Source organism: Moschus berezovskii, chromosome 8 (assembly GCF_049115385.1).
Source record: "Moschus berezovskii isolate FMDL1 chromosome 8, NW_MosBer_1.0, whole genome shotgun sequence".
NCBI lineage: Eukaryota > Metazoa > Chordata > Mammalia > Artiodactyla > Moschidae > Moschus > Moschus berezovskii.
The window spans coordinates 67,750,422-67,776,141 of record NC_142467.1 but is presented as its reverse complement, the minus strand read 5'-3'; the positions used below and the strand labels follow the sequence as shown (position 1 = coordinate 67,776,141).

At 37.9% G+C, this 25,720-nt stretch overlaps 2 protein-coding genes across 4 annotated transcripts in view; one reads left to right on the top strand and one right to left on the bottom strand.

Annotated features, from left to right (window-relative positions):
* The first annotated feature begins 439 nt into the window (after positions 1-439).
* LEAP2 (liver enriched antimicrobial peptide 2) lies at positions 440-2,832 on the top strand. The gene is made up of 3 exons (XM_055430348.2): positions 440-526; positions 2,183-2,368; positions 2,572-2,832. The coding sequence occupies exons 1-3, from the start codon at positions 440-442 to the stop codon at positions 2,830-2,832; spliced, it is 534 nt and encodes a 177-aa protein (XP_055286323.2).
* The window catches only part of AFF4 (ALF transcription elongation factor 4), an 83,455-nt gene continuing 58,741 nt past the window's right edge, over positions 1,007-25,720 (bottom strand). For 2 of the 3 annotated variants that reach the window (XM_055431313.2, XM_055431312.2), the window contains 10 exons: positions 24,232-24,320; positions 23,391-23,631; positions 17,455-17,549; positions 16,816-16,879; positions 16,577-16,713; positions 16,258-16,329; positions 14,513-14,606; positions 13,713-13,756; positions 12,533-12,753; positions 1,008-9,947 (listed from right to left, as the gene is read on the bottom strand). In XM_055431313.2, coding sequence (XP_055287288.1) covers positions 9,820-9,947; positions 12,533-12,753; positions 13,713-13,756; positions 14,513-14,606; positions 16,258-16,329; positions 16,577-16,713; positions 16,816-16,879; positions 17,455-17,549; positions 23,391-23,631; positions 24,232-24,320 — 1,185 coding nt within the window. In that variant the 3' untranslated portion in view covers positions 1,008-9,819. Of the gene's footprint in view, positions 9,948-12,532; positions 12,754-13,712; positions 13,757-14,512; positions 14,607-16,257; positions 16,330-16,576; positions 16,714-16,815; positions 16,880-17,454; positions 17,550-23,390; positions 23,632-24,231; positions 24,321-25,720 lie in introns of all 3 variants that reach the window. The other variant, XM_055431314.2, reaches the window with a different exon arrangement.

Genomic DNA, 25,720 nt, shown 5'->3' with positions numbered 1-25,720 from the left:
ACGTAGGTCCCTGGCTTCTGCTTTCCAGCGAAGCATTTCTTCTCCTTATGGCTGCTTAGACCTTTCTGCTGGAGAAAGGAATATGTACTTTTATATTGATTCATTCAGCAAAATACTTAACTGTACAGAGCCCCCGCACTTTTAAAATGTTTAATTTCAGGAATTGGCCTTCACAGCTACTCGGGGAATGTGGGATGGCCATGCCCACATCTGGACAATTCTGTCACTTCAGCTGAATGCTGTCTGGATGCCACTTTGCTTTTAAAAGTTTGATTTTAAATAAAACTACCACCGAGTTAGTGTAGACACATATTGAAATACTCTCCCTCACAGTGATTCCCCCACGGGCAGTAACTAATGGATCTTTTCTTTTGGGAGGAGGGATGGCATACAAGATAGAAGCTTGGGCCACAAAGGCTTCTTCAGTGTTGTCACACCCATGACGATGAATAGCCAGTCCTTTATTCCCCCTACAAAGAGGGGCCCCAAAGCCCCAGGCCTTTCCCTTGGCTGTGGTATTGGCTTTGTAAGTTAACACAACAGGCTACTTTGATTTTGCCTGAAGTACAGGATGGCAGAAATGGAGGACTGGGAGAAAGCGTCCATCTTGGGAATAAGCCCTTTCCACACCCCACGTGGCACATCACTGTAGGCTTGTTAAGGGGAGGTTGGCCCTCAGCCCACAGGCTCTAGGCTATCACGTTGTTCAGGCTTTTGCTTACTTCATCAGATTTCTGCTCTTACCCAATGTTCACTAGGTCACCTCACAGCCTCTTCTCCATCCCACAGAAGTTCCTAGTTAAGCACCTACTTGAGGTCATTCTGTATCGAAGCTCAGGAATAAAGGGAAGGAATAGCTAATTAGTCTCAAACTTGCAGGATTGGTTAGATGAGTTTGGTATAGGTCTGCTTCTCCATGTTCCTTAAGTGCAAGCAATGGCGTCTGTCTCCAGGCCTGGCCTGGTCCTGAAAGGACTGGGAACAGGCAGATGGATGATCTGTGGTCCTACCCTACCCAACCCCAGCTCTGAGGTCTACCATACTACCCTTTACTTCCTTGGCAAGAGGATTGGTGACTGTGTAGTAACTTCAGCTATGCCACATCTCCACAACTTTTTCTTGGGGTACAGGCAGGTTCTCACCTGCCATATCCAACCTGTGAAGATGAGAAGGGCTTAGGGAAGAGGTATCAGCCAAATGTTCAGGGAGACACGAGGCAGAAAATAATAATCTTTTTGCCTTTCTTGGCTTTTTCTTCCAGATCAAAGGAAGATCTGAAGTTCTATATATCTCCTTTTTCACAGAATTCAGATTCACACCTTTCTCTACAAACTCATTAAAATATGTCATTTAATGAGTACCCATAATTAATCATGGTTTAGGGACTTGCAGTGGTTCCTACTTAAGGTGACAGATGTTTTGGACTTTGGAGAGATCTCAGCCTTATGCCTGCTTCCCTGAAGTTGATGGATATGCTCTGTAAAAGGCTCAGTCATGTACTGGCAGGAAAGCTAGTAATTCAAGGTTTGCAATATCTGTCACCACTGTCAAGCTTTCACTGACTTAGGAAGCCCTGCTATTTCCTCAAAATTTAAAGAGGGAAACAAAGTCAACCAATACTTATTTGCCCACGATTGAAACATGTCAGTCCTGATTGCCCTTTCCCTGGGAGAAAGCCGGTAGGTCGGACTTTGAATTTTCTGCTGCTGCGTTTCCATTTTCTAGACAAATGATGTGAAACAAATAATTAGGGTGACAGTGAATCTACACAAATAAGTATCTGGGGCACTGTAGGCAAGTCTGGCTGAAGCATCCTCCTACATACATCTTTCCACAGAAGGGAGATAAGGGCCATATCCAATTGCCTGTAACAAAAGAGATCAGTGCTTCTTTCCTAAATAAGCTGAGAGGACTCAACACTATTTCTAAAGACCTCATTATGAGAATTCTATTTTGATTAGTGATTTCACTGAGCTATTTTGGAATAAAAATGTGGCTAGGTGCCTGGTCTCCCTCAATGGCTTCACGTGGCTTTTCAAAGGGGAGGAGGTAGTGCTGACTTTTGGTAAAATGGGTGAAAAAGTCCGAGCCAGCAACATAATCAAAGTCCAGATGAGGGATCAGTAAATGCGTTCCTGAGAGGCAGGCCTTGAACACATTCCTCTCTGGTAGACATTAACTTATTAAACTGACCTTGACTGCAAATATAAACTTTGCCCCCAACTTACCTGGCAACCAAAAAAGAGGTGGGTCTGTCTATAAAAAGAAGCGGGTACTGTGCCCGGCCTTCAGGCTCCTGGATCCTATTAAGATGTGGCACCTCAAACTCTTTGCAGTACTCATGATCTGCCTGTTGCTGTTAGCCCAGGTATGGACAGGATGTGTATCTGGGTGTGTGGGGATGGTAGCGGTGGAGGTGGAACTGTAGGCAGAACTTGAGAGCCAGACTCAGTCCTGAGGAATAGACCCCTCTGCTCTGAGTCTACAGCATCTGGGGGTGGGGGTGGGGTGGGGTGGGGTGGTGATCATTACTCTTCTACAACCTGAGGTGGCTATGTCTTCACCCTACAGGTAGATGGCTCTCCAATACCAGAACTGAGTTCAGCAAAGAGAAGGCCGAGGAGAATGACCCCATTTTGGAGAGGGGTTTCCCTCAGGCCCATTGGAGCCTCCTGTCGGGATGATTCTGAATGCATCACAAGGCTATGCAGGTACTGCACAAACCTGCCAGCAGGGCTGGCTGAACCCAAGAGGCCTGGGAAGCTGGGCGGAGGAGAGATCAGCACACACAGACCTAATAAGGAAACTGGAGTGGAGGCCTGCCTGGGCTAAGGATAGGGGCTCCATGGACAGTCCCTCAAGAGTTAAGAGCCAAGAGCAGCTCCATACAGGCACCCTGATAGAGTGATACCTTTCCTTTCTGTGCTCTACCCTGAGACTGGATGTCAAGCACAGGAAGGAAATGCAGCAGAAGTGGCTCTGGGCACCGCTAGACCTTTGTCTTAAAAATCACCTTTCTTTTCCCTTAGAAAAAGACGCTGCTCCCTAAGTGTGGCCCAGGAATGATGTACACACCAGGGGAAAAAGAGGACAGCACTTACCTACAACAATGCTCCGTTCTATGGAATATTGATTAACTGCATTTGCCTGGAGACACTTAAGTAAAGCAATCTTGTTTTTAAATGTTTGAAGACAGATATACGCTTTAAATTGGTCTCCATTTCTTCTTAGAATGTTGATATGTAGATAAGCATAACTAAACTTGTTAACTTAAAGAGTTTATTTTTCTATGGATACTATTAAATGTCTCAAACTGAAATTTTGGCAGCTTGGAATTCACACTTTTGAGGGGAAGGATTCATTTTGTATACTACAGAAAACCCAGCATTGCCTAATGATAATGTGTTAACTTCTTAATCTGGAAACTGCAGTGAGAGTTAACATTTCTTCAGGTAATAAAAACACAATGGCAGGCAATAGCTAGTGATTAACCTCAGCAAGTTCATAAACTATGGCCCTGGATCTTAACCCTTCATTGAATGTAAAGAACATATCAGTGAGGTGCAAAGACAGGCAATATTGGTTTGTTTATGAACAGAGACAACCAGAAGAAAAACCTAGTTAAATGAAACAATTAAAGCCCAAGCCACCAAGAATAACAAAAAGGATGTGTATGAGATTTCTGTTGGAGCAGGGAGAATTATGATCTATGCAGAGGGACCCAAGGCCAGCCAATTCAGAATTTCTATAATAAGAAATTAAGACCTGGACTGGTGGGCTGCTGCTGCTAAGTCACTTCAGTCGTGTCTGACTCTGTGCAACCCCATGACGGAAGCCCACCAGGCTCCCCCATCCCTGGGATTCTCCAGGCAAGAACACTGGAGTGGGTTGCCATTTCCTTCTCCAATGTGTGAAAGTGAAAAGTGAAAGTGAAGTCGCTCAGTCGTGTCCGACCCCTAGCGACCCCACGGACTGCAGCCTACCAGGCTCCTCCATCCATGGGATTTTCTAGGCAATAGTACTGGAGTGGCTGGTGGGACCAGACTTTAAAACAAGAGTAGCACTAGACCCTAATATACAAAACAGAAGTACAAAAAAAGGGCAAAGTAAGAGTTGAAAAAGTATAGAGAGCACAGTGTTTATAAACTTTAATACAGAAAATCTATTTGATATTTATTAAACTTAGTTTCTCCAGCTATGGTTTGGCATTATACAAAGCATCTTAATGACACAGTAGAGTTAAAAAGATCTTTACAAATTGAAATGTGATACCCTTGTCTCCAAATATTTTAATTGCCATAAATTTGTTTAAAAATACACATTAAACGCATGTTTGACACTCTAAACTTTCTATAATCTCAATACCACAAAATACATATAATATACTATACAGATGTGGAAAAATCTAGTTAGTATATAATACTTTGCTCACCATTAACAGCTTTATTACGTGAAATGCGCATACTGACTTAGAAATCCTAGCTTTTGAGCCCCAAAGTACCTCTGAAATTTTAATGTACTGCAACAAACAAAAATCACAGTATATAATTGAAATTTTGGTTGAAAATGTCAGATGCCTAAATATTTTGGATAAAAGAAATGTAAAACAAAGATTTGGATCATGTATAAAACAAAGGCATCCTATCAGACACTAACAGTACCTTTCTGCAGAATCAACAAGGCTTTTATCAGTGGCATTACCTCCCCTCCAAAACCCTCCCCAAATATCAAACCGTTATTCACCAAATAATTTTAATTAAAAAAAAAAAAAGAATTTTCAATAAATATATAAGCATTTATGTCCTCCATATACAAAATTTCTTAAAACCATTCAAAATGGAGGCTGGATAGAAATTTTCATAACTGTGCTTACCAACCCCACATCTGGTCCTCAAAGGTGACACCTTTTCAGGCATTGCCACCTGGGCCAGCTCTGTTGGTGAGCCCTACCCATTCCCACCCCACCTCGACCCCAGTACTGTTGAATGCTCATGTCAATGATCTGCCAGATGTGTGCATAAAGTTGTAAAATGGGGACACTTCTTGAACAGCAACAACAAACTCAACAGTATGGATAATTATGGCATTGATCTGAAAGGCAGCATTTCCAAATAGATGTTTTCCAGAGAGGAACATAGCAGGTAGAAAATTCCAGTGGTAAAAAGCTGAAAAGTAACCCCATGTGGGAGCAGTAAGAGGTCAAAACAGAGTATTACTAGAATTTCTGGGTGGGCGCTTTCCCCCATGCCTTAAATTAGAGCACCTTTTGGCTGTTTCTAAGAATGGGAATTTATGCTTAGCTAAGGAACGGTGGGCAAGGAGAGGGCAAAGCTGACATTCCCCAAAGTCAACTTCATGATATGACGATTACTTGGGTTGCTATTTTCGGTTGCTTAAAGATTGGTTTAGACTTAACTCTAATGCCTTATTCTGTGACCAAATGCCATCAAAAAGAAAAAAAGAAGATATTCTTTCCATTCGCTTTTCGGGAGACTGTAAGTTCTCTTTAATTAACCATATGGTTTGAGTGAACAGAATCTGCATTTGCTTTACCAACTATTAATAACTTACTTCCTGTAACTTGCTGGCTTAGTTATAGGGTCTAGGAGTCTAAAATGAATTTCTCTATTAGTGAAAATGTGAAAGAAATGCTCACAAACATGAACAATTTGGCCTCTTGTCACTATATATTCTAAGTCATTCAATACTTTCCTATTTATATTACTGAATAGCAACCTTAGATGTGCAATATTATTATTGGAAAAAATTCTGCCTCTCCAACACATAGATACATGAAATTGAAATGAAATCTGTGTTCCACATAATTAGGGAATATGAGTTATAGGAATCTAGATGGATTTGAAATGTTTTGCTTTGCAATTTACTTAGGATTAAAAAACAATCTTCACAATCTGCCTAAAACAGCCTTCCCAGTAGATGTTCCTGGGATCCAGAGGCAAACTTCTATAATTCAAAATACATAATGAGGCCCCTTTGTTTAATTAGCAACTGGAAAATTAAAATTCTTCCCACCCTGTATGAGCCCTATAATACTACGGAAGGGCTCAAATATATTTTAAAAGTTAATTTACTACAAATCATAGTAATTAAGCTTTAACAATCTAAAAGGAATACACATTGCACCCTTGAACATTAATATTCAAGGTGTCAACAAGAAAGTGTCTTAGATCAATAAATAATGTGGAAATAGTTGCGCTAAGCTAAAATACTAAACACACACATTTCTGACAAACTAATTTCATGTTTTCATACATACATACATATATATAAAGTGTGTATGTGTATATAATTTTAAAATCCAAAGTTGCATACCCTCACACTTAGAAGAGTGCACAGCGTACCTCTCCTCTACACAACTAGGCATCACTGACTGGAGCAACCACAGACTGTTCTGAAACTCCACAGAGTGCTGCTGGCCTCCAGAGCCAGAACGTTCATTTACAACAGGTGTGTTCTGCAGGCTCTTGCTTCACAATACAAGCTTATTCAATAAGGTAATTTCTCAAAGTCATTGTCATTAAATACAAAAATGATGCTGTCTGGTCTAGCTGATTAGACCTTTCTTTAATGAAAAGAAACAAACAACGATTAAAAAACAACAAACAACAGCAAACCTAATAAAGCCACAAGTGTGTCGTTCAAAGTGCAACCCAGACACCTGTGCATCCATCGGTGCGAGAGCCCCCCAGAGCACAGGCATGTGTGGGCATGTGCACACATTACTCTAGACAGCTTTTACATTGGAGAATTAAACTAGTGATGGTCAACCTTCTCTACTCTGCAGCAACTACAGCTGTGAATTTATCTGAAGTATTCACTGCTTATAAAATCAGTTAACTACTTGCCCAGAAAAAGGTGGCACTGAGGCAAGAAATGGGCTGAATGCTCCCCAGTCAGGCTGGGCCTAGGCTGGACTGTGGAAACTTGAATCACCTGAAGGGGAGTATTCCCCACAGCCCAGCCTAGGCTGGGCAATATTATACCATGTGACAACTTCCTCCACTGTAATCTGTTTGCTGGTTGCCAGTGGTGTGGCTGCTGCCTCCTGGCATACAAGTGTGGTCTTAAGAGCAGTCAACAGAACAATTTTAAAAATAGTTGCTATTTTTATAATTAACTATATTAAATACAAGTCTTAGGCTAAGTAAGTTTTAGCCACTTGTCAAAATCAGTTGTAAGTATTTAGAGAACACTGAAGACACCTATTGAGGAAGGAGGAATGGGCGCCTGTAAAGGAGTCCAAAGTACGCGCTGGAACAGATGCAGACAGACAGAACTTCTGAGGAGATGGACACAGAGGAGAGGGAGTGGTGTTTCCACAGACTTTTACACTGAAAATTCAATTGTTTAGAAAAGGAGTTTGATCCATTGCCCATTACCACCTAGTGGGAAAAACCCTCCACAATTAAAAGCTTGAAAAACTAATTTCCCAAGAATTAACACAGTTTTAGAGACAGAATATTTGAGCACAGCACCATAAAACATGCAGGAAATTCTGCTTTAACAAATTATCAGTGTGACCTGGGAAATAAATGTTCCTGCTATCTTTCAGGACACACAGGAGACTAGAACACACTGAAACTCAGAAGTGCCCCACTGGCTGCTGTTGCTGAAAGTCTAAAAGCTTAAAGGATACTTTTTCCATTTCCAAGATATCACAGAAAATTAAGGAATCAGAGTCAGAGAAATTAGAGAAGAACAGGACAAACATTTACTTTGATTAACTGTGGCAAGTTTCTTACTGAATAACCACCATGGATCATAGAGAAGTTGTCTTTTTAAGGAAAACTGTTCCTAAAACACACTAGGATAAAATTAGCAAGATATTAGAGGCAATTTTCTCCAAGGGAAAACTGTTAAATTCAACATAAACTGAGGATCTGAATCTTCAGTGATATGCAAAAAAAAACCAACTTGAGGTACAAAACCATTAAGAAGCTTGAGATGAGGCCACAGGACAAGAAAAGTTAACTAGTTTCGTAAGTGTAGATTCAGACACAGAGGGGCCACTACACCACTGGGTTTAGAGATTTTCTACCCCTTCTTTCTCATTTCAAACCTTAGCAATCATCTATAAATAACAGGGCAATCCTTTTTTCTGACTGGATGGATTCAGTTTTGGAATTGGGAGGACAAACTATTTTTTGAAGCAGCATTACCCAATAGGTTAGACTAAGTCATGTACCAAAGCATTAGCTTTTCTGAAAGAATTAATCTTTATGTGACCCTAAAGGACAACTGAAAAGGAAAGAGAATTTAACATTATTACTACAGAAGACCAACCATATGGGTGATCTGCTCCTAGTGTAAAACTTCATCTGTAAACAATCCATAGAGTCTTCATTTAAAGGTAAGATTTAAGGCACACCAGACATGATAGGGGCACTAAAACAAAAGACAGAAGGTATATTTCTCACCTTTAACTCCTATCTGCACCTTATAAGGGAAAGGTACTTTGATATACAACTCTTAACAGAGCTGGCTTATTAAGCTCTACTCCTGCTCCCCTCCCCTTCCCAAGAGAGCTCACACTGAACCAACTTAGGTACTTTTCTAGTGCGAATTTTCTGATCCCATCAGAAACATATATCATTGATGAAGGCTTTCTCAAAATACAAAGGTAGTAAACATAAGATAGGTTTAAAAGGTGAAATTCATCATCTCTATATCAGGCATTAGAACCCTAAGTTGTATAGCAAAAAGCACACACACCAAAGCTCCAGGCCATTTTACATCAGTCATTGCATGCTCCTACCGGAGCATCACAATCTAGTGTGGGAAAAATTTTTTTAAATTAAAATTCTGAACAGAGATTTTACCCTACAAACATCATCAATGAAAGAGATATAGGCGGCAACCCTCAGGAGCTGGATCATCCTTTGTTCAACAGTAACTTACTCTGTTTCAGTTAAGTGTCAACTTAGTAGTAACAACAACAACCAAACATATGGTTTAATAAAATCCATAAGGTTCAAGATTGTCGTTTTATGAAACCCTTCACATGATATGCTTCTCCTAGAAAGTTTGCCTGCCCTCTTTTGTAATGCATTAAATGCAAGTTACAGTCACCTTGTGATTGCTATAGTGTTATTAACACATGTTCACAGTTCTTGAAATAATGCATACCAAATCAGAAACATTTCACTTTACATTCACATAGACTGCCATCTTCTCATATTTAAGTGATTTTCCATGTGTAGAAGAATATCCTTAATATTGTACTAAGTATAAATTCTGCAATAATAAAATTGTACTTAAGATCTGAAGTAATATCAGGTAGTAGGTGTAGAAAGAACATGTCCATATTCTAGATAAACCAACTCTTACTCTTAGAAGAGCTACCACAAAAAGACATTACTTTTAGGTAACAAAGCTCCCAAAGTATATAAATAAAGTCTACATTAAATTTACATAAAATATTCAACAGAGTAAATTTATAGGCAGAAATAACTAAGTTTTAAACTAGTCCCAATCTGGGAACTTGAAAAAAAATTAAAATAAATAGAATTTCAACAAATTAGTAATGAACTGCAACTGAAATTTCAATCTTATAGATCACTGAAACCAATTATCAACATGCTGCAGATTTAAAAGCATTTAAATAGTTTTTCATATTGGGAATATTGAAGGGTCAAGTGACATGACTTCGGGTTATTAAAAAAAAAAAATGCAGGAACCAGGGAAGAGAAAACCATTCCTCATTCTTAGTGTCAACTAGGTGGTGTGTTATGGCAGTTTTCCTTCGTGACATGACACAGTGTTGTGGAGAAAATCAGAGGCAACGAGACTGTGTTCAGTTCAGGATATCAACTTGGCATCCTGGCGAAGCCAGTGCAGTCCCTGCCGGGTATAACGAACTAGGTCTGTCATGATGCTTGCATTAAAGATGAGAGGGCCCATTACTTTATCCAGTTCAGCAAAGAATTCTAGAAAACCAAAAACACTCATTAAATGATGCACACTCTTTTCAATCAGTGCTTTAAAGTTTTTAGTCTAGACCGTAAAAAACTATTCATATAAAGTAAAAAACATTTCCTCCTGCACTAAAATGATAACTGTTCATGCTTTAGAACAAATCATCCCATAGTCAATCAAGTTATATTCTTTCCCCAAGTCACAAAACATTTTAAAAAGACTATATGGTCAGGAATTAAGAGTTACACATATAACTCTTCTGTGTCTATAAGAGTTATACACTCCAATATAAGAGTTTATATACTCCATATAAACAAAATGTCACCGATGGAAATTGCTACTACAAAGCAAACATGATTAAAATGGAGACCTAATTATACAAGGTATTGACACTATACTATTACTCAAAACATTCTTGTATAAGAAGCAAGTGGTATGAAAAAGCAGGACATTGTTATCTGCAAGTTTCCCCCATAAGAGCCCCTGTGAAGTTAAGATACTTACAACAGCCTGTGTCCGATCTTTCTGCTGTAATCATGCCATGCAACTTTGATGAACTGAATCTCATGTTTTAAACAGTAGTTTAAAAATGTAAGAGATAGAAATGACATGATTCTTTCTATGTGAACAAAATCAAACTGATGTGTATGTAAGGCAGGGTGTAGAGAGGAGGAAAGAATGACAGTATCCTAACATTTGATCCCAACACCATTCTGGGAGAAAACAGAGGGATGTAGGACTCAGTGAGGACAGTTTTTATATGCACGATGATAATAAAGACCTTAGTGTACATATATAAGAAGTAATCAAACAGTTGAAGAGAAAAGGATTTCCTTTATAGAACTCCAGCTAATAAATTCCTGATGAATTTTCTATTTCCTAATGGAATAACACATGTCGGTGATAATCATCAATGGATGCTAAAAGCCTAAGTTAAATAGTTTAAAATTTTAAAGTTTACATCAAACTGAATCAGGCCAACACCAGCTGAATGGTCAAATACTACTAAGACTAAAAAAGGAATAACCATTATATAACTTACAGTATGATTTAATAGGAAATATAGAGTACCACCTATGAAAAGTTCTTACCTAAAATAATGAACTTGACTCTAATCAAGTCTCAAGATATAACTATTAGTATGAATGAGGGGGACAGAAGAGCAAGCTAAACAATACCATGAGGAAGTAATCAGCAAAATCCATAATTTGACACATTCTATGGTATAGTTTCTCCTTGATATCAATGGCATGCCCCTCCCCGCCAAAGAAATAGAAGAAAGGAAGATACGTAAGAAATTGATCAATGAATGTTTGGATCCTGTTTGAAACAAACCCAATTGTTTAAAGAAAAAAGGCATATTTCAAACAATAGGAAATCTAAGGGGACATTATGTCTTAGAAGACATAAAGGAGTTAGCTTTAAAATATACCAGGGTAAAGAAAAATATGATGGGGGGCGATGAAGAGGGATGGTGGGAGGAAAAGAAAACAAGATTAGCAAAATGTTATATAGTGCTGAAACAGAAGTTGAGTAAAAGGTACATGGGTTCATTATACCATCCTCTTTGCTTTAGTCAGTGTTTGAAAATTAGCATAAAGTATGTAGGTAGGCATGTAGGCAAATAAGAATGTTAACAATAGTGGGGGAAGGAAGAAGGAAAGGGAGGGAGGAATGGAGAGATGAAAGGAAAAATGACACTAGGAAACTGGCATCAGGGAGAAGAATGTAATGTAGGGATAACTTAAGAACTGCATCTTGTAACCTTTCTTGAGTTGTAGTGACAATATTTAAAATTTTAGAAACAAATCAGGTTTTTAAAAACACAACCTTCCTCCCACCACTACCCTTCTTTAGGGATCAGAATTTTTCATTTTCATATGATGCCATAAGCAGCATTATATTTAAATATACTGTGACAAAAGTATACTTGCTTGATTGGCTACTTTAAGTTTTCTACAAAGGAAAACTGCCTGAATGGATGCTACACACACATATTTGCTAAAAAAACATCTACTGAAGTGTTTATTCTGTACTTTTTCAAAGATCTTTAATACTTCCTTAATTCTTAGTGTTTTTAGTTTGGGAAATAACAAGGTGCAATGACCTAATATTAAAAGAATGCTAGACTGAAGGCTATTCATTTTATAGTCTCTTTTATCACCTAAGTTTCTTCCAATATATCTTTAAAAACCCAGTATGAACATGTTTTCTTATATATTAAATACCTCATATGTATAAAATGTCTGGATATAATCCTATGCCCATAGCCAAATTTACCTGAACCATCCCAGGACAGAATATACATTTTATTACTTTTATAGTATAAGCTGCAATTAAATGTGGCTGAAAAAAGGCATATTTGTCTTAGACCAAAACTATTTTTTGTTTAGTTTGTGTCACCACTATAGTGCAAATTATTTTCTTGACAAAATTCAGTACATTTACATGATTGATAAGCAATGGAGATCACCAAACTGACTGTCATTAATTCTAGATAATAAACTAAATGTACAACAGACACTTAATTTAACTATTCCATAAAAGCTCTTTTTAACAATTCCATTCTTCAGAGTCTCTCCAGAGACCTCCTTACCTTTTTGCTCTTTGGAAAGCTGTTCGGCTTGGTCCCAAATTTCAGTGGCATAGAGAAAGTTGGATGTAACCTGAACATAGCTGGCTGCCATGTGGTGGATCCTCTGTGGAATGGTCACTGAAGAACCACTTGCTGAAGCAGTACTGGCTCCAGAAGAATAATTTCCTGAATTGCCTGGTGACAGCTTTGGAGAAACAGGGGAAGGCATCCCAACAGCTTTGCTACACACAGAGAAACAGGAAATTTATTCATAAAGAAAATGATGAATGTGAGGAAATTAATGTATGACTGGCTCTTTCTACATCAATACTTTTAAAATTTAAAGGTTCTTTTAAACTAAAAGAGAACTGTACTTCCAAAGAAGTACAAGTTCTTTTAAATAAATACTTAGCTCACTAAAGTGCTTATTGTGAGTTATTATTTTATCAAGACTCTTTGGTTTAACCAACGGCAACAGTATAAAAGATGGGAAAGAAGTGAGGAAGTCATACACTTTGGCAAGAGCTGTTCCAAGACTTAGAATCTACATCATCTCACTCTCAGCTCAACACACTTTCCACCTATCTGGTCATATAATTAGGTACTTTCCAATTGTTTTATAGAAAGCTGAGTGGATTAACAATATGAGATTTCATGGTATTTTTCATCCTTTCTGTGGGTGACTGGGATGGAAGTGATGTGGGAATGGAGAACCATAATCATGCCATTGTTATGAAATTTTGGCAGTATCCAGACATGAACAAAGATAAATGCAAGGTGATAAAACTCCAACTAGCCACAGAAATCAAGCTGAGAAAGGTTGAGGAGTTGTTAAAAAAAACAACTCAGACTTCTACAGGTGAACTGTTCCTTCTCTAATCTTTCTAAGAGCATGTTTAAGATATTTTCAACTTAAAAAAAAATGATAACGGTTAAGAATCCACCTGTAATGTGGGAGACCTGGGTTCAAAAGATCCCCTGGAGAAGGGAATGGCTACCCACTTCAGTATTCTGGCCTAGAGAATTCTACGGACAGAGGAGCCTGGCAAGCTACAGTCCAAGGGGTCACAAAAAGCTGGACATGACTGAGTGACTTTCACTTTCACAAAAGATACATTTGTTGGAAAGTGGCCAAACCCATTCCACTTTCACATAAAAATAAACTTGTCACATAAAATTTTACAGAGTAAAATTTACCTACCTTCCCAAGCCTGGTGATGGTGCTTGAGAGTTATTGTAAGAATTCTGTGGAGAAGAGACAATGTACTTAATAATTAAAAAAACAAACAAAAAAGTAATTTATGAAGTAATATTTATTTATGACATAATAACTACATTCAACAGCACTGGGCCAGTACTGATCTTAAGAAACCAAAATGTGTGTGTGTATATAAATATGCAACAGAAGGAAGTTATTTAGATAAGAGCTGGGGTGTTCTGGAAGACTGACAAGGGAGAGACAAAGGATGAGTAACATTCAGATGGATAAAGAAGAGGGGAGAAGGCACAGAGCAAGGCAAGTCATCCTATGTACAAAGGCTGCAGACAAGAGAGTGTATATGACCCAGGCAATTTACCTGGAGTAAACTTTAGAAAAGAAAGAGGGAGAATGGGAGAGAGATCGATCTTGAGGGCCCTATAGGTCAGAGTAAGAATCTTTCACTTGACCCTGCAGGCAATGCTAAGCTATTAAAGCATTCCAAGTCATTATCAGGGCCGAATTTTAGGGAGACTTATGTAGGGCTATCATGAAAAAACATTAGGTTTTATGGTAAAAATAGATTATATACATTGAAATATTACTAAGAGCTACTGTATACGGCTATATACGTTCCACAATCAGATATGTGTGCATTTTAAACCTCAAACTATTTGAAAGTTCCCAAACAGTAGCTCTTCCTCTTGTCTGGCAGGAAAAACATGAGGGCACTTCTGAGGTGGGAATAGGAGACTTTACAAATTTTGTCTCCTGGAAAACAGATACTCCTACTGTATACTTACCTTCAGATGCTCTGTCAGCGTCTTTGAATACTTCAGAGCAGTTTCTTTCTTCAGTTTGAAGAGCCTCAGGTACAGCAAAGACTGGCATCGCAGGCTAGACAATGGAAAAGGACAGCTTATTTACCAGAACAGATTCTGGCCACATAGCATAGACAAGCTTCACATTGCGCCAGAGTACACAAGTGACTCATGTGAACAGACTATGGCATAAGGTCAGCGACACTAACTCTTAGGCAAAACCAAAAGATGTGATCTGATTACCTTACACAACCTAGGGAGGGAAAGGAAGAGGAAGAGACCTAGGACTAGCCTCCTCTTTGTTGACATTCAAAAATCAAAACCTCATCCCCAGGATACCAACGTGTCATTTATAACACAGGGACTAAAAAATCATTGTGGGGGAATTTCCTGGCAGTCCAGTGGTTAGGATTCAGTGCTTCATCTTTCTCTGTTGTGGTCCGGGTTTAATCCCTGGTCAGGAAACTAAGATCCTATAAAAGCCGTATGGCACAGCCACCCCTCCCCTCAACCTCACCCCCCCAAAAAAAAACTTCAGAGCATAATCTCTACATCAAACTAAAAATAATCTAAAACAACAAAACTAGAAACTCAATTGTAAATATTACAACTCTGAAGTAACATATATAAAACCTACATGGCTTAAAAAGGCCCTGCATGGTCATCAATGCCTACCTCTCCAGTCACTTTCACTTAACTTCTCCTGGGTCTTTCAGTTTCCTGACACAAGGTTTCCAGTTTCTTTTCACTATCTAGCCCTTGTAAATGTTTCCTCTGCCTAAGGACTCAATATCCCTACAATTTACCTTTATAGTTATATAAACTTTTCCTTCAAAGTACTTAATTTATGTACTTGTATGGTTATTTGATTAATTTCTGTCTCTTCACACTATACCCTAGACTCCATGACAAATAGGACTGTGCCAGTTTTTTTCTACAGCTGCTCTCCCAGTTGTTAAACCCAGTGCCAGGTAAAGTAAATAACTATGATAAATAAAAGCTCTCTCTGGGGATAAGCAAACAAGTCATTTCTTTATTCTGAGCAAGCTAGATGTTTGCTACCCGAGGTAAGGTATACGTGCATGTGAAGTTGCTTCAGTTGTGTCTAACTCTGCAACCCTATAGACTATAGCCCGCGAGATTCCTCTGTTCATGAGATCCTCCAGGCAAAAATACTGGAATGGGTTGCCATGCCCTCCTTTAGGGGATCTTCCCGACCTGGGGATTGAACCCACATCTCCTATGACTCCTGCATTGCAGGTAGATTCTTTACTGCTGAGCTGCCAGGGAAGCCCCAAAGATAAGGTATATGTATACGTAAAAAGAGGGAGAGGATACCAAAAGAAGAGCCTGGATTTTTTATAGTGTCCATCTTTACTGAAATACACAATAGAAGCCTCAGAGTAAAAAAAAAAAAAAAAATTAACTATACTCAAATCCAAAAAAAAAAAAAAAAGCCTAAAAAAGTGATCACTTAATAGAAAGTTCTAATATCAGTCTTACTCTACCAAAACTTTTATTTTGTCAAGAGGGCAATGGAGGAGAGGCTCACAACAACTAAAAATTTTCAGTAGGAATTCTGTTGTTTTCTTCTTGACTCATCAAGAATAGATTTATGACTGGGTTATGGAAGGCCGATTCAAGGATAACTTTCAGAAGAACACAGACAGCACAGTTCCTTACGAAACTGCTTTGTCATCTAGCAGAGTCTAACATACAACACTTACCAAAGCACTGTAAGTCTTTTATCTGCAGCTGTAGCATCTGGTGCCAAGTAATTCTTTAGCTTCATAGTGTATCTGTGAGATAAGAGAAGAAACAAAGGACACAAAATATAATACTTCATCTGTTTTATGACCTCCTCAGTCCTCTAAACATAAGAATCAAACTTAAAGACAAAAATACCCACTAAAGTGTCTACTTCTCCTTATCCAAGGACAATAAAGGATTAAGGATCCTCTTTAGCTATTATTTTATAAATTAGTCCTTTCCAAGAAGGAACAGAGAAATATTATTGCCAATGATGCGGCAAGTTTCCCCACTTACTTGATGAGCTCCACCGTTTCTGAATACATAAGGAATGGGGATTTGGATTCCTGAGCATTTTTCTCTAATGCATTCCCACATTCAATGAAAGATACCACAGCATCAAGATAGTATACAGCTTTCTCAAACCTATCAGACTGAAGAAAGGAGAATAAAGGTAAATGAGAGCCACACTGATGTGCTATGAGAACAAACGAAGATTTAAGTTCATTTGATTAAATATATAAATATTTACATACCAATGCATCTGCATTGTGCTTTAGCTTTTTTGCTTCTTGTAAATAATGGTCTGCTGAATAATTTCTGCAATGTAAATTTGTATTTTAAGTAAAATGGGAAATAGTTTCATAAGATAATAGTTCTAGAGCCCTCAGTTTTCATGTCAAGTAAAGAAAATGAGCTATTACTAAACATTTTATTAATTTTTTCCCTTACAAATGTTTATATTAAGTTAAGAGCATAAATCATTTGAAAGATTTAGAGAGTAAACAGAATGTAGGTAGGAAAAATAACCTCCATCAAAAGGGAGGGGGAAAAATCCTACGTTATTTACTTATTTGAGACAGTCTTTATTTAAAACCTACACTGTTTTACTTAAGAAAGCCTTTAAACAGTAAAGTCAGCAAAGGTGGACTACTGGAAGGTACTTTATTCACATTCCCACTGAGACTAATGAAGGTAAATTAAGTTAAAAGGAGCAATACTTGGACTTGAAGGTGCCTTTAAAATTAAAAATCTGAATATTCTGTCACAATATCACAATACAACAATATCATAATACAACCAATTCTTTTGGTCACTGACAGACATTAAAATGAGTTTCTTATATGCTGACTGAAATGATTTCTTAAATGCATAAAAAATCTTATTTATCTTACCTGTCATCAAAGGCAAGCTTCGTTCTCCGAGGCTTAGAAGCATCAGGAGTTGGTGTAGACGGAGGACAGTTAGAAGAACTATTTGGAGCCTTTTCCTGACCAGAAAAATAAAAACAAAAACTACGTTGATAATTATGAAATTAAAATTAAACTAAAAGTATTTCTTAGCTCGTGGTTAAAAAGCAAACAAAATTCCATGATCTGTAGTAGTTAATTCCTTTGTTATAAAAATTTTTAATTTCATAGTGTAAATGTCCTTTATATGGAATTTTATATAACATTTTAAATAACCAAGAATATAATATTCAGTTCAGTCACTCAGTCGCGTCCGACTCTGTGACCCCATGAACAGCAGCATGCCAGGCCTCCCTGTCCATCACCAACTCCCGGAGTCTACCCAAACCCATGTCCATCGAGTTGGTGATACCATCCAACCATCTCATCCTCTATTGTCCCCTTCTCCTCCTGCCCTCAATCCTTCCCAGAATCAGGGTCTTTTCGAGTCAGCTCTCTGCATCAGGTGGCCAAAGTATTGGAGTTTCAGCTTCAACATCAGTCCTTCCAATGAACACCCAGGACCAATCTCCTTTAGGATGGACTGGCTGGATCTCCTTGCAGTCCAAGGGACTCTTAAGAGCCTTCTATTAGAGGTCTACTATGTGGGAGGCAATGACACTGACACTTGTAAAAACTTCAGGAATACACAAATCTAATATCAATATAGCAGTATTACTTCAGACAAAATTTACTGGTAATAACTGGTCAATGAAAACAATTATAATATCTAACATTTACTATGTGCTTACTATTTACTAGGCACTAAGTTAACCAAGTATTTAGCATAATCATTAATCCTTTAACAACCCTATGAAATATGTACTGCTATTCAGTTCAGTTCAGTCACTCAGTCGTGTCCGACTCTTTGCGACCCCATGAATCACAGCATGCCAGGCCTCCCTGTCCATCACCAACTCCTGGAGTTCACTCAAACTCATTAGGATAGAATAAAAAGTAGTCTCAAGGAAGCTGAGCAACTTGCCCAAGTCCAAACAGCTTTTAAGAATTATTCCTGGAATCTGGGTTTTAAGTTCAGATCTATCAGATTTCAAAAGCCTAAACACTTTCTTAAATTTTATTTTGCCTCCTATCAACACATCCATTCTGTCTCCTATCAACAGAGACCTTTAACGCAAGGGCTATGACCCTGTCCTCCCAACAGCTTCCCCTCCGGTCCTATCTTCAATAAATTGAATACACATTTTTTTCCCATTAAGAAATCCATAAATAAGTAGAATTTATCCTATGAATTCATAAATGTCTCAACATTAGAAAACCCAATAATATATATATATATTATTACTTAACCATGTAACCATATTTTTTTTCTTTTCTTGTAAAAGAGTCCTTTCAAGTTCCACCTATTGCAGCTTTCTTTTAGAATGAAAATAAAAGACCTGAGATTCGAAAAAATACTAAACTCTTTATGGTAAAATCTGCATATTTACCAAATGGCTTCCTGAATACTATTGCAATCTAACATTACTTGGACAGCTTTCTCCCTGTTTTATAAACAGATCTATTAAAGTTGGCACAAAAGTAATTGTGGTTCCAGATCATGAATTTTAAATCATCACAGCTAGCCTCAAACATATCTTTATTAATCAAAATAGGAATCATTACAGTCAACATGTTCTTGCCAATGAGAAATAAGTTTGTCTATTCCTGTAGTGAAAAATCCATGCTTTGGGATTCCATGAACTCTAGGAAAGCATCTTCTGCATCCTACTGGCTGTGGAAGCATTTCCCCTGCACAAAGTTGTTGAGATGCTTGAAGAAGTGGTAGTCGGTTGGCAAGAAGTAAGGTGAATATGGCAGATGGGGCAAAACTTCATAGTCCAATTTGTTCAACTTTTGAAGTGTTGGTTGTTCAACATGCAGTTGGGTGCTGTTGTAGAGAAGAATTGGGTCCTTTCTGTTAACCAATGCTAGCTGCAGGCACTGTAGTTTTTAGTGCATCTCATCAATTTGCTGAGCATACTTCTCAGATGTTAATAGTTTTGCCAGGATTTAGAAAGCTATAGTGGAGAGCCTGGTAGGCTGCAGTCCGTGGGGTAGCTAAGGGTTGGACACGACTGAGCAACTTCACTTTCACTTTTCACTTTCACACATCGGAGAAGGAAATGGCAACCCACTCCAGTGTTCTTGCCTGGAGAATCCCAGGGATTGGGGAGCCTGGTGGGCTTCCGTCTATGGGGTCACACAGAGTCGGACACGACTGAAGTGACTTAGCAGCAGCAGCAGCAGTGGGTCAGACTTGCAGCAGACCACTCAACAATGACCATGACTTTTTTTTGGTGCAAGTTTGACTTTGAGAAGTGCTTTGGAGCTTCTTATCGGTCCAATCACTGCTGCTGCTGGTTTTTGTATAAAATCCACTTTTCATTGCATCTGATTGAGAAATGGTTCATTGCTGTTGCGCAGAAAAAGAGATGATACTTCAAAACGATGATTTTTTTAATTTTCAGTCAGCTCATGAGTCACACACTTATCAAGCTTTTTCTCCTCCATAATTTGCTTCAAATGCCAAATGACTGTAGAACGGCTGACGCTGAGTTCTTCGTCTATCTTTTGTGTTGTTGTAAGAGGATCAGCTTCAATGATGGCTCTCAGTCTGTCGTTGTCAACTTCGATGGCCAGCCACTCACTCATCTTCAGGGCTCTCATCTCCTTCATAAAACTTTTTGAACCACCATTGCACTGTACGTTCATTAGCAGTTTCAGGGTCAAATGCGTTGTTGATGTCGCAAGTTGTCTCTGCTGCTTTAGCCCCATTTTGAACTCAAATAAGAAAATCACTCGAATTGGATTTTTGTCTAACATCATTTCCACAGCATAAAATAAGTTTAAAATGAATAGCAAGTAATAAAAGTCACTAGCAAAAAAACATAAATGAGAAGTGTGCATTAAAATAATGTACAACATAATCATATTTATTTAAGAATGTATTCCAATATCAAGTGGCAAATTTAAACAATGCAAAAACCTCATTTACGTTTATACCAACTTAATAAGTGCCTAAGTTTAAATTTATTGAAGGAAAACTGAAGTTTCTGAAAATAAAAATTACTATGTGTGGTAAGAAATGCTATCTAGACTTACTGTGGTTGAATAAGTTTTTGCAATATATACATAAAGGAAATCATTCTGTTGAATACCTGAAACTAATACAATGTTATATATCAACTTTATCTCAATTAATTAAAAAAACTGGTAGAAAAGGACTAACAAAATATTAGCATACAGAAGGTGTGAAAATATCATTAATCTAACTGAATTATACAGGTCGCTGTCTCTAATTCGTGTGGAAGACACAATCTTTTCATTACAAAAGTCTACCATATACTACACTGTTTTACAAAGCAACTCAACGTATTTCAAAAGATTACTGCATGCAGATCACTTTCTAGCCCCTTCTACAAGATAGAAGTGAAGTGAAGTGAAGTCGCTCAGTCGTGTCCGACTCTTTGCGACCCCATGGACTGTAGCCTACCAGGCTTCTCTGTCCATGGGATTCTCCAGGCAAGAATACTGGAGTGGGTTACCATTTCCTTCTCCAGGGTATCTTCCCGACCCAGGGATCAAACCTGGGTCTCCCGCATTGGAGGCAGACGCTTTAACCTCTGAGCCACCAGGGAAGCCCAACAAGGTGGAAGTACTAATCAAAAGACAACCAGAAAATCTCTGTATGTTTGGCAATTGAGTAACACTTAAGTAACTCTTGGATCAAAGATGGAATTACATAAGAAATTAAAAAACATTTTGAACTGAGTTATAAAAATATTATATACCAAGTCTTGAAGATGCAGCTAAAGCAGTAATTAGAGGAAAATATATAGTCTAACTGCTTATATTTGAATATTAGAGAAAAAGCTTATAATTAATTTTGAAAAACAAGCTTAGTATCCATCTTTAAAAGTTAATAAACAGAACAGCAAAACAAAAAGACATAAGAAAGGAAATTATAAAGAGTATAAGTTAATGTTATAGAAAACAAAAATAAACTATAGTGAATAAAGACAAAGAAAGGCTGTTTTCCTGAAAAAGACAAGTAAAAGTGATAAGCCTCTGATGAAATTGATGAAAGAAAAGAGGAAGATGGTACAGAAAACTAAAATTAAAAATAAAAGACAAGAAGCAATACCAAAGATATTAAAAATAAAAGACTATACTGAACAAAATTTATGCCAACATATTTCAAAAATTTGGTATCAGCAAATATCTACAGAAACAGAAAATAAAAATTATATGTAATTTTGGTTTTTCATATTATCTAATTTTAGCCAGTAAGTTAAACACTGGATAAAGTGCAAACAAGTGAGACACAAATCCCTGCTTTCAAGAAGCTGACAAGAGAAGAGACATAGACATTGAATTTTACCTATGATTTAGCAGAAACCAAATGAGCAGAAGTGTTCACTTAATGAGTACATTTTAAAAAGAAAAAAAGAAAGAGAGAGAAGAGGTTTAAAAGAAGAAGCAAGCATACAGGTCTCAAATCTTACAGTTCAAGGATGGGAAATGGAGAAAGAGCCAGCCAGCAGGTAAACAGAGAACTGGGTAGGTGAAGGAGGCCCACAAAGCAGGTTTCTCAAGGACACTATCTAAACTGCTATGAAGTGGTCCAGCTGGAGAAAAAGCCTTTGGTGTATATCAATTTGAGACACTGTTCACAATTTAAATTACCTCAAAATTTAAAAGATTTAATAACCACATTTAATAAGCACAACTAACTGCCTTTGTCAATTTTTTCAACTGTTAAACAGTTGCTTATTTTAAGTCACAAATAATAATGCAGTAAATTGTATGCTTAAAAATCTAGGTATTTTCTTAATTTTGTCAGGGAGTTTGCTCCTGATCAGATCACTTTAGAAAGCAATGAAAAAACCTGATAAACAAATTCAGGATTAGAGCCTAAGTACAGCCTTGAAAAAGCTCCTCTGATCTAGTTGCTAAATCACTTCAGTCGTGTCTGACTCTGTGTGACCCCATAAACGGCAGCCCACCAGGCTCCTCCATCCCTGGGATTCTCCAGGCAAGAAAACTTGGAGTGGGTTGCCATTGCCTTCTCCGCTGATCTAGTTATGCACCCACAAACATTAAGAATATTCCCCTACCCAATGATCATGCTCTAGGGCTAATTCCAGTGCCAGCTCAGCTGAAAAATATTTTTCTTCTTCATTAAGCCAAATGGTTGTTTTAGCACTTTATGTCGGAGAAGGCAATGGCAAGCCACTCCAGTACTCTTGCCTAGAAAATCCCATTGATGGAGGAGCCTGGTTGGCTGTAGTCCGTGGGGTCGCTAAGGGTCGGACACGACTGAGCAACTTCACTTTCACTTTTCACTTTCACACATTGGAGAAGGAAATGGCAACCCACTCCAGTGTTCTTGCCTGGAGAATCCCAGGGACGGGGGAGCCTGGTGGGCTTCCGTCTTGGGGTCGCACAGAGTCGGACACGACTGAAGTGACTTAGCAGCAGCAGCAGCACTTTATGTAGTATAACTAGCTTGTAAAATCTAACTCTAAATGATCCAAAGACAATTTAAAACCATAGACAAGAACCCAATCAGAACAACTGGAGTTATTTATAAATTTGATCATAATCAACTGTTCTTCCATAACCAACTTTTCCAGTTATGGAAAACCAACCTTTCCAATTTCTACCTTAACTAATAATATGCGTGTGTCCAAATGACTTCATTCCTTTCATGGTCTCAGATCACAGCACAAGTTTATTATCAGACTGACATTTTGAGAGTAAAAATGAACAGATCTGTAAGATTAGTAAGATGTTTACAAAATTTTGAAAGCGTAGTTACTTGGAGAAGTCACACTGCAAGATTTTTTTCAAAAGGCTCAGGTCCCCCAGTGCCTTACCTTGACCTCCTTAGAGCTACTGGAAGTCTTCCCTTCAGTCCTCTTCTGCTTTGATGCGGAGGAACTGTTTTTGCTGCTGCCACTATTTTCCTTGTTGCTGTTATTACTTGACTTTAAGGAAGAAGACTGACTAATAGTCCTCTTCCGAGAGCCATGCTCTGTTTTTGGATCTTTTGAAGGAACAGGCCCAGCAGGAGAAGGTAATAAATCTTTTTCTTTAGCAGCACTCTGTTTAGATGACCTGCCAAACCAAACAAATGCCCTCATTTCTCCACACAGTCATGCAAGAGTGATGGACTTTTCCCATTTGACTTTGACTGATTTCAAGACACATTTGTTTTTCCCTACTTGATTATTAGAACATATGATTTCTATAAAACAAAACTATAAATTTCACGAGGGCAGATATCTTTTCCAGTGTTTCCTCCCCATTATGGTTGTATACTCAGTGCCTAAACCTTGGTCTGCCACACACAAGTATTCAATAAATAGTGACTGAATGAAAGAACAAAAAGAGGAATGGTGAATGAAGATATAATGCTCATATGTCTCCTGCAGCTATACATAAGCTTGCCATCCAGCCTGAAAGTGGTAAAGCTTTACTTTAATTCTTATCCTATGAATACTTCCTATTCTTCTAAAAAGAGAGATAAAGTGACTGAATCTTGCTTTTCATCCCAATTAACTAAAAGCAAAACCTCCCACTATTTGGTATATGACTGTGTACAGAAATGTATAACATATACATACCAAATGGAATATTCTAAGAGCACATTAGAAAGTACCCAGCACCAAATAACACACATAGATCAACACATGTTAACATGTTTTGCAGACATACTCTTTGTTGCTGGATGGCTTGTGGCCTGCCATATTCTTGTCCTCTGTTTTAGGTTTCTTGCTCTCATTGGTTCGGTTATCATCTTCATTCTGGATGAAAAATAGGGGAAAAAAAAGCAGTTAGGTTTTGATTTTTATTCATCTAATTTCAGTTTTTAGTGCTAGTCACCCTCAAACAGTTAATCTCTGATATACTTCAGAAAGAAGATAAATGTGAAGTGAAAGAACTCATTTAAACTGTGTTAAATAAATTAAGTTTTTAAGTCTGAGAAGAAGTCCCCTATTTTAGATAAGAGCTGAAATGCTGAAACAGTCTTTTAAAAGGCATCTTTTCAGTCTAATGATTTGAGGAGGAGGGATGAGACAATTAAGACAAAATTCACATACCATAAAATTCATCTGTTATAAGATTATTTGTCAATATTTTCTTTTTAATGAATGAATATATTCCATTGTATGGATTTACCACATTTTATTTATCCATTCATCATTTGAATTTTTCCTACTTCTCAAGTATAGGTTTTTGTATGGACATGTTTTCATTGTTCTTGGGTATATACACAGGAATGAAACTGCTGAGTCATAAGGTAATACTGTCTGTTTACTTTTTAAGGAACTGCTAAACTATGTCCCAAAGTGGCTACATCACTTTACATTCCCATCGGCACCGTTGTTCTCCACATCTTCACCAATACTTGTTACTGTCCATCTTTTTGCTTTCAGCCAAGACTAATGATTTTTGAAAAACTTTTTTGCTGAAACAAAAGCTATGGGCCTGTCTATAATAACCAAGCTACTATGCTTGGGGAATTTAAGTTTTCCTATTGATTTAAATATCAGGGCACAAATATTGCAAACATCCTGCCATACAAAAGAATTTGTTCCCATATACAAATGATTAAAGTTGGACATGTGAGAACATGAGAAAAAGGAATCCACATCTTTCATTATCCTTGGCTGGTCTCTTTCTCAGTATTATCTGCTTTATCTTCAAGAATAATTTTACCAAAGCAACAAATCTCAAAAATCACTGGGAAATACCCTGGTGGTCCAGAGGTTAGGACTTAGCACTTTCACTGTTGGGGCCTGGGATCAATCCCTGGTGAGGGAACTAAGATCCTGCAAGTTGTATGGCATTCTGGGGGGAAAAATAATCATCACCAAGTTTCCTGGCGATATACATTTTATAAAATCAAAATTTCATTTACAGGTATTGATATAAAAAAACTTGTGAGGAATATATGCCAATGAGATATGGGGGAAGTAAGGAGATATGCTTCGTTGCTCAGTCGTGTCCGACTCATGGCAACCCCATGGGACTGTAGCCTGCCAGGCTCCTCTGTCCATGGGATTCTCCAGGCAACAATACTGGAGTGGGTTGCCATTTCCTTCTTCAAAGGAGATAGGGGACACTCCTTCTAAAGGAAGGGTATTTTTTTATTACAAGTTATGTATATTGTAAAATTTTAAACAAGAATAAAATATTCTCA